The sequence below is a fragment of the Natrix helvetica genome (genome assembly GCF_964273705.1).
Source record: "Natrix helvetica genome assembly, chromosome: 1".
Classification (NCBI taxonomy): Eukaryota; Metazoa; Chordata; class Lepidosauria; order Squamata; family Natricidae; genus Natrix; species Natrix helvetica.
Genome location: NC_138548.1, coordinates 103,484,056 through 103,500,532, shown reverse-complemented (window position 1 = coordinate 103,500,532; position 16,477 = coordinate 103,484,056). Strand labels below are relative to the sequence as shown.

At 39.8% G+C, this 16,477-nt stretch overlaps 1 protein-coding gene across 1 annotated transcript in view; it reads left to right on the top strand.

The window, feature by feature from the left end:
* Positions 1 to 1,078: 1,078 nt before the first annotated feature.
* SWAP70 (switching B cell complex subunit SWAP70) overlaps positions 1,079 to 16,477 on the top strand; it is a 38,330-nt gene continuing 22,931 nt past the window's right edge. The window contains exons 1-2 of the mRNA XM_081937078.1: positions 1,079 to 1,475; positions 15,404 to 15,544. Of these exons, the coding sequence (XP_081793204.1) occupies positions 1,377 to 1,475; positions 15,404 to 15,544 (240 nt within the window). The 5' untranslated portion in view covers positions 1,079 to 1,376. The remainder of the gene's footprint in view (positions 1,476 to 15,403; positions 15,545 to 16,477) is intronic.

Here is a 16,477-nt window from a genome sequence, read left to right as displayed (position 1 = left end):
ATGATAAATGGGCTGCATTGAGGACAGTTGGCTGAGCAACCAATTGCAGGATTAGAGGAAGAAAACCAATCACACAATTACAATTACACAAAAATTGAAAACAAAAAACCAACAATGATCTATTATTACAAATCCAATGAGGATATTTTGGGGTCCAGAATCCCAGGAACATACTGTATTTTAAGGAACACTGGTTAGGCTACCTAGAGATGTGGTTTCCTTGTTTTTGATAAATAAAATAAAGTTGTGTTGTTTTTAATTTTCATATATCATGGTTTGAGGCATGGTACATGTATGCATCAGGGCAATGTGCAGTTTTGGTATCAATATAATCAGCTTATGACTAAGAATGCACAAAACTATATATGTACTATTTTGTGTACAGAACAGTTGGTTTTGTGTACAGAACAGTTGGTTTTGGCTGAATCAACACATAAGTATTTTGGAAGCTTGGGATCACCTATAGAACAAAATCGTTGCATATGGTAAACAGTTTGGCAGAACTTCTGGAATGTAATGGCTTATTCCAGATTCAAAACAAAATTTGTTTTCTACTTTACCTACTAGTTGTGCAAATACCATTTACTGCATGCTGTAAGTTTAAATCAAAGCCATTAAAAGACTTTTCAGACTATTAGAAACTTTTTAACAGATAGCTTTTTTTTTTCCTGTGGGTTCTTGCATAGCAAAGCTGCACCATCATAGTAGACAGATGTTCTCCAGGAAGAAATAGTGGTAGACACCTAGCAAATGAAGTCCTGTATTATATTCCTTCCAATTTACACCACGTAGAGAACAACATGTGGTATTTTTTCTTTTCCAATTTCAAATCTTTTCCATTCCTTTCCCCAACTCTTATTCTTTTTGTGTCCCTGTAAAGCAAAAGGAAAGCTTTTTTGAGATCAGCCTCCCACGACGGCTGCAATTATATACCCCAAAGGAAGTAAACACGAGATCTAGGCAAGGCGGCGGCGGCGGCGAACGGTAATGCTATATATAAAACAATCAGACTTCAGCCGGATTTGAGGAAGATCTCTGCCTGAATTTCTCTGCATTTTTGTCGGGAAAGGCTTTGCAATTTAGTCCCGCCCACCGTCACAGATGAAGTCAGAGCCTGGTCTGGGAGGAAGGCGCCTGTGCCCTCCAATTAGGTCTTCTCTCAGCAAAGCACCGCTCCAGGCCGGGGTCCGGGCTGAGACGGAAGCACAGCCGCACAACGTTTTCGTAAACCTCGCGGTGCGTAGGCCGCCTGCCGGAGGCTGCTGTGGAGGCAGCCCGCGGGGGTGCGAAGGTAGCGCGGCTCGAGCGGCGGAGCGGCTCCCTCGGGGGAGGAGGCGGGCTTTGAACCAGGCGCCGGGAGGCGGAGAAGGGGAGCCATGGGGAGCCTGAAGGAAGAGCTCCTGAAGCCCATCTGGCACGCTTTCACCGCCCTTGACTTGGACAGGAGCGGTAAAGTCTCCAAGTCACAGCTTAAGGCAAGTCCAAGAGAGATGGGAGAGCGCCTCCAGCCCTCCACCAGGCGAGGGGATTGGGGGGGGAGGGGTGCGGTTTCTGGGGTGCCTTCGTGGGGAAGCCCTTTTGCTGTCCCCGGCGGCGCCTTCCCAAGGCATTTCCCCTTTTTTGGCGGACACGAGGAGCCTTCCAGGCACGGGTCAGAGCGGCAGGGAGGGCTAGAGTCAAGGGCAGGGGTAGTACTGATTCCATTGCTAAGCCCAGTTGTCCCACCTAAACTCTTCTCCGCCTGGACAGCTTTTCCTTTACTTTTCACAGTGTGTGGCGTCGGGAAAAAGTTCCCGGAGCATTTTGTCTTTTGGCCTCAGGGCTAAAACAGAGCATGAGTCCCTTAGGATGAGAGATAGAGGTGGTGCAGGCAGCTCGGATGCCTTCCATGGTACCGTGTCTGTACAGGTAGTCCTTGAGCTACAACCACAATTGAGCCCAAAATGTATGTTGTTAAGTGAAACATTTGTTAAGTGAGTTTTCCCCATTAATTAATTTTTCTGGCCACAGTTGTTAAGTGAATAGTTGCATTTGTTAAGTTAGTAACACAGTTGTTCGGTGAATCTGGCTTCCCCATCGACTTGGCTTGTCAGAAGGTCACAAAACCTGATCACATGACCCCAGGGCACTGCAACCGTCATAAATATGAACCACTTGCCAAGCATCTGAATTTTGAACATGTGACCGTAGGGATGCTATAATGGTCATAAGTGTGAAAAACAGTCATAGCTCCCTTTTTTCAGTGTCATTGTAACTTTGAACAGTCATTAAATGAACTCTTGTAAGTCGAGGACCATCTGTATTTGCAGAGAGGCTTTGTTTGTTGTATACTTCATAGAGGACCTTACTTAAGAACTTTGTTCACAATAAGCCATTGGTTGCTTTGTCAGACTTTATGAAGTAGCAATAGCACTTAGACTTAGACACAGCTTCACGGTGCTTTACAGCCCTCTCTAAGCGGTTTACGGAGTCAGCACATCGTCCCCAACAATCTAGGTCCTCATTTTACCCACTTCGGAATGATGGAAGACTGAGTCAACCTTGAGCCAATGAGGAACACAATTGTGTGGGTTCACACAACAGGCTGACCATAAAGCATGTTTTGGAATCCCAGAGACTGGGCTCAGAGAACACTTGAACCCAAAACCAAATAAACAATGTAATTACTGAGTAGGATATCTGAAGCGAGGCAGGAGTTGATAACTCCTGATCAGAGTAATCTTGGGCTCCGTTTGGGAGGATCCAGAAATCAAAGTATGTTCTTTCAAGATGGGCTTCTGAGAGATATTTAGTAATACTTCCCTCCCCCTCCAGCAAGCCCACTTTTTTGTTTCTGCAAGCTGGGAGGCTGAAAATGCTTTTTTCTTTAGAAGACAATTTTATTTTTTTCTGGGTTGGTGATAGAATACACTGGCAAAGGACGAGGCAAGCAGATTTCAAATTATTAGCCCATCTTTATCAAGAACTCTAGAAAAAATATAAAAAGAGAAAAAACTCCCCCCTTGTTATCGGAATAAGGATATTACATAGTAACTCGGGTATTCTTTTGTTTTAACTAATTTAAAACAATTATAAAATAATACAAGAAACTAGTGCGGCATTTATGTATATTTTCAATGTAGATTGATCTTGGGGCCACTTGGATATCAGCTATGTTGCACTTCATGTAAATGTAATGAGGTTGGCTTGCTAATGTTGCTCTGTGCTCATGTGCTGATTTTGTAATTTAGGATGAGTTCATTATCCATTTAATTATAGGCATGCTACAGTTCTATAAATGCTGAAATAGCTAAATGTGCATGCAGGGTGGGGTTTAAAATTTAAAACAGTTTACATATCAAAAGGTGTGCATTATGCAGGGGCTTCAGTGCAGATTAGAAATTACATCCATGTACTTATATTCTTAACATATTTGGGCTTGTGGATAGACTTTTCAGAGACAATGTTACACTATTAGGCAGTAATTTATTTTAAGTGGTCAAATGAGACATACTTGTATAAAGACAACACACTGTTAATGATTGATCTCATTTCATTGTGTAACAGAAGAATCTGGGCTAGAGCGTCTAATTTGCATGGGAAAAAAAGATTCAGTCTTTCATAGTTCCACATAAAACTTGGAAATTCCCCTCTCTTGAAGAGCCAGTCAGCTAGACAAGACTGCTTTAGCTAGATTAATGCTTTGATGTGGAGTAAAGTAATTCTTGCTGTTTTCTAAATTTTTGCAGCTTTGTGATGTGTTATTTGCGCACCTCAATCCTATCAAAATATTTTGGCTGTATCTAAGAATATTCCCTAATACTCCTTCTTGTAGGGGTAGATATGTGAAACTGAACCGAATAAGATAACGCTGGCCTTGAGTTGAGTTTGGCTTCTTGTGATGCAACTACAGTGGCATGGAAAATAATATGCAGTTTCCTTGGCAAAAGTACTGAAGTGATTTTGCTATTGCCGCTTTCTTCTTCTGGGATATTTTTCAATTTCCCAATTTAATTTATAGTTTTGGTATTTATTTATTTTATATTTTTATCCCACTTTTATTATTTTTATCAATAACTCTAGGCAGCAAACATACCTAATATTTCTATCTTCTATTTTCCCCACAACAACCCCCCCCCTGAACTGAATTAGGCTGAGAGACAATAACTGTTCCAAAGTCAACCAGCTGCTAAGACTAGAACTCACAATTTCCTGGTTTCTAGCCTGAAGCCTTAATCATTAGACCAAGCTAGCTCTCCCTGATTGTCACAATCCACGTATTATTAACCAATCCAGTTTAGCTTCTTAACCCAGACGTCATAGATCTGTTTAGATTAATTAAAGTGAATAATTGTTCTTATTTTAGAGTTCTCTCTAATTGATGTATTCTAATTAATAAAATGTACCTAGAATTTTGGGAATGGTTTAAGGAGATATAAAGCTGCCTTATATAAAAATATTTTCTAGTTCTTGGGTAAAAAGTAAAGAATCTAGAGAGACAATGAGCTTTTCCTGTTTTTTCTGCACACTGATCCCTTTCTTAGTTGCCACTGTTTTATAGTAAGGTAAATTAAGCTTAGTAGTTTAAAGAAAATGAAAGGTGGAAGAAACCCATGTAGATAATCCTCAACTTACAACTGTAATGGAGCCTGGAATTTTCATTATGTTAAGACTGTTATAAGTTGAGACAACCATGTGACTGGACCCAATTTTATTATTTGTTTTGTAATAGTCAATAAGTAAACCAAAGTAATCCTATGAGCGTTTTTTTGCTGAAAACCACAGGGTTGTAAATTATGGACATTGTGACCACGGAATGCTACACTCGGACATAAAAGAGAGCTGATTGCCTGAAATGCAGTCATGGGACCATGTGTGAGTGTGAAGAGCCATTGGAACTCTGGAACTTAAACAGTCACTAGGTGACCTGTTGTAAGTCAAGGACAACCTCTATATGGCTTTTAAAAATGTACTCTATTCTTGAGGCACCCACTTTCTGTTTTACCATATCTAGTTTTGTCTTTGCTCTGATTACAAGAACTTCCCCCCCAAAACCTATAAAACCCGCTTTATCCTAAAAGGGTTTTCGATAAGGCTTTCCCATCACTTGTTATTAGATACATATTAATTGTGAGGGATGGAACCCAGATCTGCTAGAAAGTTCTAGCACTGAAATGTGGTTCCTTCTTCAGTATTTCAAATAACAGAACACAAAAAATTGTTTGACGTGCTGAAACAAAGACATAATTTTATACTTAGTTTAGAATGTGGACCTCCCCTGTTTAAAAAAAATTAAGTGATTTAAGCAGAGTGATATCCGGCACACCCAACTATTGAGCTAAAAATTCCATTTGGCTTAGAAAATTGCCATTTTTGCTGTAGCGTCCATTCAAGTACTGACAAATTTTAATTGCTCATTAATGTAGATCTTTTTGTTCTGTGAAAATAAAGAGCATATAATCTTAGCTATTTTAGGCCACGGTTGGACAGCCTGGCACAGTTGGAACGAAGCCATTTTTATTATAAGAATTATTCTATCATTGTATTTCACATTTAATGCTTCAAAGCATAAAAATTGGTTGTTGCTCTTTCTACTCCATTGGGCTACAACATTCAGACACCCAATGACAGAACTGGCTTTTGTTTCAGCTCCGTGTGGAGCTTGCCAAAAGGAGATATTCTGTACTGGAGACGAAGTAGGACAAGTAGTCAAGACAGTGGCGTAGCGTGGGTTGTCAGCATCTGGGGCAAGGCAAATAATTTGCGCCCCCTAACCCGTGGATTTTAGCACTCGAGTCTCTTCTACTAGATTAGTTAAAAAACCCTTACCCCCTAAGCACATGTATTGTTTGTTATGAAAATACTGATGCAATTAAAGTAAAATGCATCTAAATACAAGTTTATTTTCAAACACTTTATTGAGTGCGAACATGCATTACACATTCTCCACATTTTCAGCAGGTCTATGAATACAAATCTACAAATGTAGTAACCTAGCATGGGCCATGCTATTATATGTCGCCTCACAACCATCGTAAACGACAAAAAATATCAAGAACAAAAACTAAACATCAAAATGGAACCATACCCTGGAGATGATCCAAGACTGGGCTAGTGGAGCCAACTTCCTCAATCCTGTACCTCTAATTGTAATTCTTTAATAGAAGTGCAAGATATCAATCTGTATATACAGATTAATTTAAATTCGCCTGCTTTTAATTAGCGCAAATTTTTCAACAACAGAATTGAAATCTACATTAAAGTCTCTCTCAATGGACAGTATTGCTAGATTACTCAGTCTTTCTTGGCTCATTGTAGATCTCTGATATGTTTTGATTAGTTTAAGTTTTGAGAAACTTCTTTCACAACTCGCTGTAGAAACAGTGATAGTAAGAAAGATTCTTAATGTGACAACAAAGTTAGTTAAACTTTCTTGCAGCTTCCACTTATACACCCAGCGAAGCAAATCTAAAGCTGACCGCTGCTAGAAGGATAACTGGCTTCTAAAAGCCAAAATTGTGGAATGAACTAACATGTCTCTGTCCATATCTAAATTGTGGCATATTTAAATATAATCCTATATTTTAAATATAGTTATGAGTGAACAGGATTTTTAAGTGTTTAATTGGTAGCCAATATGTAAATTAGAATTTACTTTCAAATAATAACCAAAGAATATATAATACTGAGAAGGTGACATAGACAAAGAAAATTGCATGACCATAACAGGATGAAAAAAAAGGAATAGAATGGCCATCTTTGCATATTGAGACTAATCTTGGGGCCCAACGTAACTTTTTATCAAGCAGACATCTTTCTTAAATTGGTTTTTAATGCCTTGGGACCTATAGATGGATATAGGTTATGCACATCTGACAAATTATGCTTTATTTATTTTTATGTACCATTGTGGGATTCACTTTTTCAAGCATGGGTAATAAAATGCTTCAAATAAGTACAAAACCTGATATATTTATTACCATTGTATGTAGAAAGCAAGGAACTAACTAGATACCAAAGTGAAAATGCATATAAACAATCTGAAATGTAGTAATTGTTCTTTATAATCATCAATTGAAAATGCTGGTATTTTGGTGTGCAGGGAAGATCAAAAGAAGCAATTCCTATTCCACTGCCCTTTATTCCTCTCAGAATGGAATACCAAAGGAGGAGCAGCCTTCAGTCATATGGGCATGTGCAAATTTTCTACCTGTTGACACACCTCTCTTTGTAAGATGCTTGCTGGAAAGTCAGGCTCCAGAGGAAGTGTGTAGGAAATAAGAGGAAACAGCTTTGAAGAATAACTCTATTCTTCTGTTTGTTTCCCTGCTTTTTACACAATACTGAGGAAAGGACAAGGCTCATCTAGCCTAGCTCCTATTCATATGGAGAAAAGGAAATGGAACAACATTGAAAATCTGGTGCCTCCTTCCTACCATGCTACTCCACAACAGAAAGTACATGATCAACTATTTTGGCCCAACACATTTCTGCCGTCTTCTGTTCCTTAAGGTGGGGCAGTCAGAAGTGGAGAATGGTTCGAAATCGGCTGTTTTTATTTATTCCTGGACGGTCCCATCTTAGCACAACCAGGGGCGGGATTCAATTGTACCCATCAGGCACCCTTTCACTGTCTTTTTTGGCTTAACCTTCCAACCCGCGCCTCAAGTTCTTCGCCTCGATTAGTTCAGCTCTCCGGTTCTCTGGAAGGCCTGCACACGTATATTGTACTCACTCACTCACTCTCTCTCTCTCTCTCTCTCTCTCTCTCTCTCTCTCTCTCTCTCTCTCTCTCTCTCTCTCTCTCACACACACACACACACACACACACACACACACACACACACACGTTAAATACATAAATAAATGCATACCTCACTGCCCTCCCTTCCCCGCTGGAGTGTTTGGGCACGGAAAGTGTGTCCGCAAGAGAAAGCTAGGGCGAGCCCCCTTCGTTTACAACCCGAGTCGTGGGAGCCCGAGTTTTTTTGCGCGTAAGTGTGTGCTGGAAGGAGAGATAGACAGAAAGAGAAGGAAAGAAAAAGGGAGAGCGCGGCCGGGAAAACTGGGGGGGGGGGGAGAGAGAGAGAGAGAGAGAGACTCAGCGAGCAACTCCTGACAGAGTCTAGCCCGACAGCGCGCCTGAGACTCTTCAACTGGGAGAGCGTGAGAACGCGAAAGCAGTAACAGCCCTTCTCGGCTGCACCAGCTGCTTCTCTTCGCCAGCTGCAAGCGCCCGACTATCGCCGGGAGAGAAAAGGCGGGGAGGGGATTCTGGAGGGGCCACATTCCCTGAATCCAGTTTCACTCTTTCTCTCTCCCTTCCCCAACCCCAACCTCCTCTCTCTCCCCCTCCTCCCCTCCCCGACTCGCTCTCCCCTCCTTTCTTTCTTCCTCTCGCTTCCCCTCTCTCCTCTCCTCCGCGCCCCCCCAGATGTTGCGCCCGGTGCGGCCGGCCCCCCCTGCACCCCCCAGCTACGCCACTGAGTCAAGAGCTCCATTCTTGCTACACACTCTTTGGAGCATTCACCACAGCACTCTTACACAGTTTGTAGATCTTTGATCTGTAAATCTGGGCATATGCCAGCAAGCTCCCTTGGCCCTCTTTTTCTCTCAGTAAGCCAACACTAAGAATGTTTTGAAAAGGCTTCTACACCTGTGGAATGCCTCGGATAGTAGATCATTGTAACATCCCTAGTTTGGCTGGCGTCTGTGCTGGCAACTGTGAATTCTGTTAATAATTCATGGCAGATTTAAGAGAATTAGGCAGGACTGAACGAAATCCCAGAATTCTTTTCTGTATTTATAAGTGTTCTGAATGTTGTCTGTGGAATTTTGTATAAACGTTGCTGGGAATCTTATACAGTTCTTCAAACACCAACTTCTTCTTACTTAAATTGGGACAATGGGTGGTAACTCTAAATTAAAAGCTAGATTAAGTATGAAATTGTCTTGATAATTGAGAGTAGATTTGATGTCATGGAGTAGATGGCCAAGATTAAAGCAAATACCTTGTGCTTCCACACCACACTGATGCTGTGGAAGCTATTGTATCGTCATATGAACACACTGCTTACTACAAGGAAAAAATTACTTTAGTTTAGACATTGTAGAGAAAAATAAGGAACAGGAAGAATTTAGCATTTGTTTTCTGCATTACATTGAATAACTATAGCAGAGTAGATGCTGTGTCAGTTTTCTGTGTGAAGCAGCAGTGAAAGTTTATTAACTACATTGACAGTTCCCAGGGCAGAGGTGCAGCAAGCAGTTATAGGAGCTTCTGTAGTTTGAGTAATCAAAGGGTTAGGAGTATTTTATATAAGATTACAGCATATTTGATTTTACAGCGCTAGACTCTATGATAGTTGCATCATGAAGTGTAATTAATTTTTGAAACTTTAGATTATTTTAAGTGTTGCTCCTCTACTTTTTTGAAAAGTTACACTTCAATATTTTAAAAAAATCTTATGGATCATATTATAGTATACATATCTTGAATCTAAATATATACATTTTTTTCATGTAAAAGTTTGTAAATGTTTTCTTATGCATGTGGCAGGTTCAAAACCTGATGGACTGCTTTCTGGCATGAGGGAAGTGGAGATTAGAAAAGATTTAGATACTGTATGTTGATACATTTCAAACCAAATCTGTCATGTCTTGCATTTTTAAAACCCACAAAACATTGCACTACTGAATTCCTATTAGTGAGCAGAGACTTTGTCCCCTGTTGTAAACTAGCCTACCCATTCTGCAGCGTTCATTGCCAATTCAGCAGCGTCTAAATTAACTTTGTGTTAGGAGGTGGATTCTTCAAAAATAGAATTTCTTCTCTCTTGCGCGAGAGCACCCCACCAAATCAGTGCTATAAAGAATTTGGCTGTATTTTTTAAAATAAGAAACTGTATCATTGTAATTCAGTTTATTGCTGAATTTATTGGCAAGATTTTGGAAGGACCTCTCTGTCCCTTAAAGGCTGCGTATTGTCCATATTTTAGTCTATCACCATAGATATTTTACCACTGCAAAAAAGGCTGCAAGATAGGCAGGCTCAACAACTTTAAGGCAGTTCATAAGGTTAACATTTCTATTTTGTTTAAAGAGGAAATGGTGTAAGTATTAGAGCCAGTGAAGCAAGGCATTGTAGTGTAGAGGAGGAAGTGCTACAATGAAAAGCTAGTGGAAAGTAATGTTTGGAACAGATCTGTATTAATCTCTGTTAAGATAATATTGTTCAAGATGTTCTTAATTACTTGGAATGAATGATACACTTATAAATCATAAAACACATACTGGGAATTGAACCTGGGTTTTCTGCCTGGATGGCTCCTAGGGTGAGCCGATAGACAGAAAAGGGAAGCAGTATGCTCCCTCCCATATTTTGGCATACCAGGGGTTGTGACACAATACATACATACATACATACATACATACATACATACATACATACATACATACATACGCAGGTTTTGGTGTATTCGGGTCTTTTCCCGTGTAAGATTGAGAGTATCTTGGTGATGTTTCGATGAGGTCCCACTCGTCATCCTCAGGCTGGTGTCTTCGGTCTCGTGCCTATGCAAGCAAAGTGAGGCTGAAGACACCAGTCTGAGGCCGAAGACATCAGCCTGAGGATGATGAGTGGGACCTCGTTGAAACCTGAATTTTCCCAAGGATGATAGCTCTTAGTAAAATCTGCTTAGAAAAATCTTTCCCAGTACTAGAATCATGTTTTTTAATTAATTAACTTTCGCAGATGGATTCTCTCAAATTGTGTACAAGTGTGAAATCTGTGAGGGTGCTTTGTTTGGTGAGACGAACTCAGGTGTAGTGGCAATAATGCTGGCAGTTCAAGGCCACCTTGTCTGTAATTTTCCATGTTTGGGAAGAGTGCTTTGTTTGTCAGATTATTTAGTGGAATTTTTATCTGGCCAATCTTAACAGGTACACTCCCTCAGCATTTGAGAGCATGTGGAGGTAGAGAAGGTGCTTTGGTTTATTTGATAATTTACTGCAGTGCCCTTCACAACTTCTCTTTTAAAAAATAGTCTGCAATTTGCAGCCAACAACATCTTAGCTCCAAGCATTAATGTATAAATCATGTAGATTGAATGGTCATGAAGGTGGATTATGAAATTTGTCTTTTTATGGTAAAATAAAGGATTTTCCCCTTTAATAACAATGTGAAAAAGAATGGTTACTATTGAAAATCTTCCAGTTTGAGAGAGGGTGAAGCTTTATATAATCCCATTATATTGTTTTTTAATATTATGTTCGCTGATTAATGCTGGTATATTAAATGCAAATCTACAGAGATAAAATATCTTTGCTTCAATCATTCGTAATAGAACATGGTTTAGACCAGGGGTCCCCAACCTCCGGGCCGTGGCTCAATATTGGGCTATGGCCTATTCGGAACTGGTGGCAGGTGAGCGTGTGCATGGCTCTACTTCTGTGAGCAGCGGGTGAGTGTGTGCATGCGCACAGCTCCATTTGTGCAAGTGGCGGGTGCTTGTACCCATGGATTATGCAAATGGAGCTGCACATGCGCTTGCCTGCCGCTCGTGCAGAACCATTCCTTTTCCCACCCCTCTGCCATTCTGCAAAGCTGAAAAAACTGGGGAACATCACAATTATCATCCTATATGTTTTTAATTTACAATTTTTGTTTTTTTAATAGTACTTTACTGCATCTTACACAAATGATTGAAGATATGAATAACAGAGTTGGAAGGTACTATGGAGATATTCTAGCCCAACCACCTACTCAGACAGGAAACCCTATACCAGTGATGGCTAGCCCTTTTCTCCTCAGATGCTGAAATTGTCCATGTGCCCACACCCATAATGCAATGCGTCTGCGTGCACAATCCCCCCACGGCCTACTCAGCCTCCTGCACCATGGTGGGGGAGGCATTTTTGCCCTCCCTAGACTCTGGAGGCTTTTCTCAAGCCTCTGGAAGGGTGAAAATGGCCTCCCCTGGGCTGCAGAGGCCCTCCAGAGGCCTCTTTCCGGAGGCCCATTTCTGGATTTCTGGAACTTCCTGGAGGTTCATTTTTCGCCCTCCCCAGGCCCTCCCTGAAGCCTCCTGGCGCCAAAAATGGAACATGGGGGGGTGGGCGCTGTGCTCCCTCATGCATGCACGCGCGTCTCCCGCATGTGCAGCAGAGACCTGAAAATCAGCTGGCTGTCAGGAGGTGCACGCGATAGAGCTGAACCAGGTGACGGCTTGTGTTCCCGCAGAGAGGGCTCCGTGTGCCACCTGTGGCACGCGGGCCATAGGTTTGTCATCACAGCTCTATACCATTTCAGACAAATGGTTGTCCAATTTCTTCTTAAAAACTTCCAATGTTGGAGCACCCATACCTTCTAACTATTTTCCTATTACCCTGTTTCTTTTACTACTTGTGGTTTCTGCTGCTTGCATTCCCAGAATGTTTCGTGGTCACTCTAGTCATCTGCTCTTGAGTAACTTTTAGGATTATCTGTAAAAGCTCAATCTTTAAAATAAAAATGTTCATTGATTCATGTAAAAATAGATAATCACCCATCTCTTTAAAGCAGATATGTCTAATCCATGGCTTGCTGGCCACATGCAGCTAATTTTATGGCCCCACAACATTGTAAACTTTTAACAGGAAGTTTGTTATTTATATTCACTAACTGTGTTACTAACTGTATGTTATATGCAGCCCAAGACAATTGCTCTTTACTTAATATGGCCTAGGCAAACTAAAAGTTTGGACACCCACGATTTAAAGCCTTCCTGTCCTTCATCTTCAAAGTCCATCGTTCCTTTCCTTAAGAGTGTCATAAAAATAGCTTGGCTTGCATTATTCTTATTCTTACCTGGAACAGGTAAGCCTTCATGACTGAAAGGCTACCATAGAAATACCATATCTCTTTTGCTAGCCAGTGTTATAATTTTACCCAGCAGTAAGTTCCTAGGACTTGGGGCAGATTTATACAGGTGTAAGCAGTGTTTCAAGTTATTTGGACCAAACCTATTTTAAGCTGATAAGCACAGAATTAGCTGGGAACTTGTTACAGAAGCAATGTTGTATGCTTTGGTAATAACCAGATATTTGAATTCCGAATTAACTGAAGCTCCTAGACCATCTTCAAAGTCAGTCTTGACTTTTGCATTTGTTTTGTCTCATAAAAGGTTCACATCCTTAGAATTGGACGAGCATATAAAATACTAGCATTCTGCATTATTAACAGTGTTCTATCAAACTATAAAGAACACAGAACATTCATCAATGATATTGTAAGGTGCTTTGGAACTTAAAGGTGGCAGGCATAGAAGGAAGCTAGTTCAGTTTATCAGAGTTGGGTGAGCATTAGAATATTTGTAGGTTGTGAGGGTTTCTGACCGAGGAAAATGTAGCATTATTGGTTTGTGCTTTGATGTCATGCCAAGGTTATAGTAAAAGTTGCCTGGTTGATGTGTCCAGTTCCTTCCTTTGTCCTTTGAACTTGGTCCAAAACATTGTTTGGACTGCTCTCGACCTAACACATTATTCATATGTCTCAGTAAAGCACAGGACTCTTTAGGAGGTCATTATTTAAACTATTGGTGGTTGTGTTTAGTTAGGATCTTCAATAATGAATGTCATGGTACAGGTAGTCCCAGGTTAAGAGCATCCGGCTTACAGACAACTCGTAGTTACGAGCAGGCTGCTGACTCAAAATGGCAGATAGTACTCCCCTTCCTGAGCTGATGATCCGCCAAAGTTGCACAATGCTTCCATGAGTGTCACAAAGTAGCGTGTGCATTTTTAATATACAGTACAACCTGTTTTCAGTGGTTAAGGAAAGCATCGAGCATCTGCAGGGGTTTATTGACCATTTTGTCCCGCAAATACTCCCATTATGTAAATCATATCCCTTCTGATATGCAACAAGGAACATGAATGCTCCTCCTGATATGCAAGACATACCCCTTCCTGTATGCAAAACAAGCTGAAATGAAAGTACTGTGATCTTTCCCCCCCCCTAAATTGTTTATACAGCTATACACATATGCACACAGTTTTTGATTAGAATTATTAGAATAACAAGAGTTGGAAGGGACCTTGGAGGTCTTCTAGTCCAACCCCCTGCTTAGGCAGGAAACCCTATACCATTTCATACAAATGGTTATCCAATCTCTTCTTAAAACCTTCCAATGTTGGAGCCTTCAAAAAAATATTAATTCAGCAGCATTAATTGAAATCTTTGATAATTGCAAAATGACAAGTGCTCAATGACATTAATCTTACTAATAATACTAGGAGGTAATGATGCAAGTGTGTAAGACATGGCATTTGGTGATTACATCATTGTGCACATACTGTTATTTGCTCCTCTTCAAGTTGTCCCTCCCTCAGTTGATGGATTTGGATTGAGTTTGAAGATGGACCAGAAAAAATTCCCTGCATATTCTTTTTATGAATCCTATGAGAGAAACACACACAGGTGTTCAGAATGTTGCTGTATGCTCCATTCCAAGACCTTTTCTTCGTCTCACCTCCTCCTGGTCATGTAACCTACAATAGAGATTATGCAGCCTTCCCTGTGATTTCCGGGGCATGCACAAGCATTCACATGCACAACATGATGGGAAAAATGCATAAGTGGAGACCCTCCAAATAGCTCATATAGAGAAAGTACATAATTATATAAACAAAATGTTGTTACATAAAAGGAAATACAGATGGATGCTGTAGATAGAGAGCTTAGAAAGAAATTTAGAAGTCATGCTTTCCTTACTTTCGGTTCTAAAAATTTAAAAACAATCAGCTGTGGGAACGATGCTCTGGAACGGTTTCCAGGCTTTCAGTATTTAAAGTGCCCCTTCTGCTCTTGGTTGCTTTTAATACATTTGCTGAATGTGTTGGTTGTAAATATGCAAATCACTGGCTTCTAAAAGATCTGTCCTCTATAAATTTCTTTCTTCATTGACAAAGAGATTAGGTACTTTTTCTGTGTGTCTCTATTAAGCATTGGCAAGGAAAAAAAGCAAGCATCAATTACTAATTCTGGAGTAAAGGAATAAAGATTATGACCATTCACTTGTGGAACATCATTTTTATTCATTTATATTTCAAGCCTAGAGTTAAAATAGGTTTACATGCTCATTCTCAAGCCAGTATACATTTTTGATGTAGTAATTATTCTGTGTGAACTCCTAAATTTTACAATGCAAATTCCTTTTTGTCATTCATATATCTCATTAGTTCCAATGGAGTCCGTATTTTCTCAGAAGTAATATTGCAAGTGTTTCGCCACTCCTTCAGTATTTAATAGCATCAGGAATTATATAGCATCCCTGAAAAAAATAGTAGCAAATTATATCTGTATTGTTATCCAGAAATCTATACAAATAGGTATGGAAAATAACAATGAAACCATCTTAATTAATTTGTTTTTCTCTATTCTTAGGTCCTTTCTCACAACCTCTGCACATTGTTGAATGTTCCTCATGATCCAGTGGCCTTAGAGGAGCATTTTAGGGATGATGATGAAGGGCCTGTTTCTAATCAGGGATATATGCCTTATTTAAATAAATTCATCTTGGAAAAGGTATGTGTGCTTCTATTCCTAACTGCATGGTTAGTTTTCATTTAAGCTTTTGTTCTTTCCAACCCAACAAAATACTGGAAATATGTAAAGGTGTTTGCCTTGGAACTCTTGTTAGTCACCTAGATAACTCTCCAAAGAATGAACAGAATAGGACAGACACACACACACAAAAAAAGGTTCAAATTTGGAAATGGGAAGGATCCAACCAGGAGCTGTAGAGAAAAAGTTCCTAATGAATTTAAAAAAAACAAAAAAAACACCCATTGCTTCCCTATAAAAAAAGTTGACTCAGACCAACTGTCTCTTTTCCCTCTGATCATTTGACTGAGAACAGGGTCTTTGCAGTCTAAAGTGATTCTTTACTGAATATAGAGTATTTTTACAGCAATACTTGCAGAGAAAATAAACCCTAACTGAGTTATTATTTCCTGATCAGCCTAGATTTGTTGCAAAGAGATATAATCACATTCTGCCAAGGCGTAACTTGCTGTTTCAAATTATTTCAATAATTATTAAAAATGGGATATGAATGAGTAGAGAAAACAAATAACTACCTTTATATGGTTTGACAAAAGAAGGAAATTAAATTTAAGATGTTACAAGATTTTAAAAAAAGGATAGCTTGACAATGCCGAACTTCAAACTGTATTATCAAGCCAGCTATCTAAGTTAACCAGGAGACTAGTTGAGAGAGCAGGATTTCCAAGTAATTTATATAATCACTTTTAGCTGGATACAGTGTCTAACAGTCAATAATAATTCAATAAGCAGTAAGTTAAAAGTATGGAATAGACATAAGAAAAATTAGCTCAGATTTATCACCTGTTGCTTTGTTATTAATCAGGTGTATTCATGAAAATACACATTTTCATGAAATGTGGAAAGAATGGTGAAGGAATAAGAAATTGCAAGATTTAATTGTCAATAAGACAA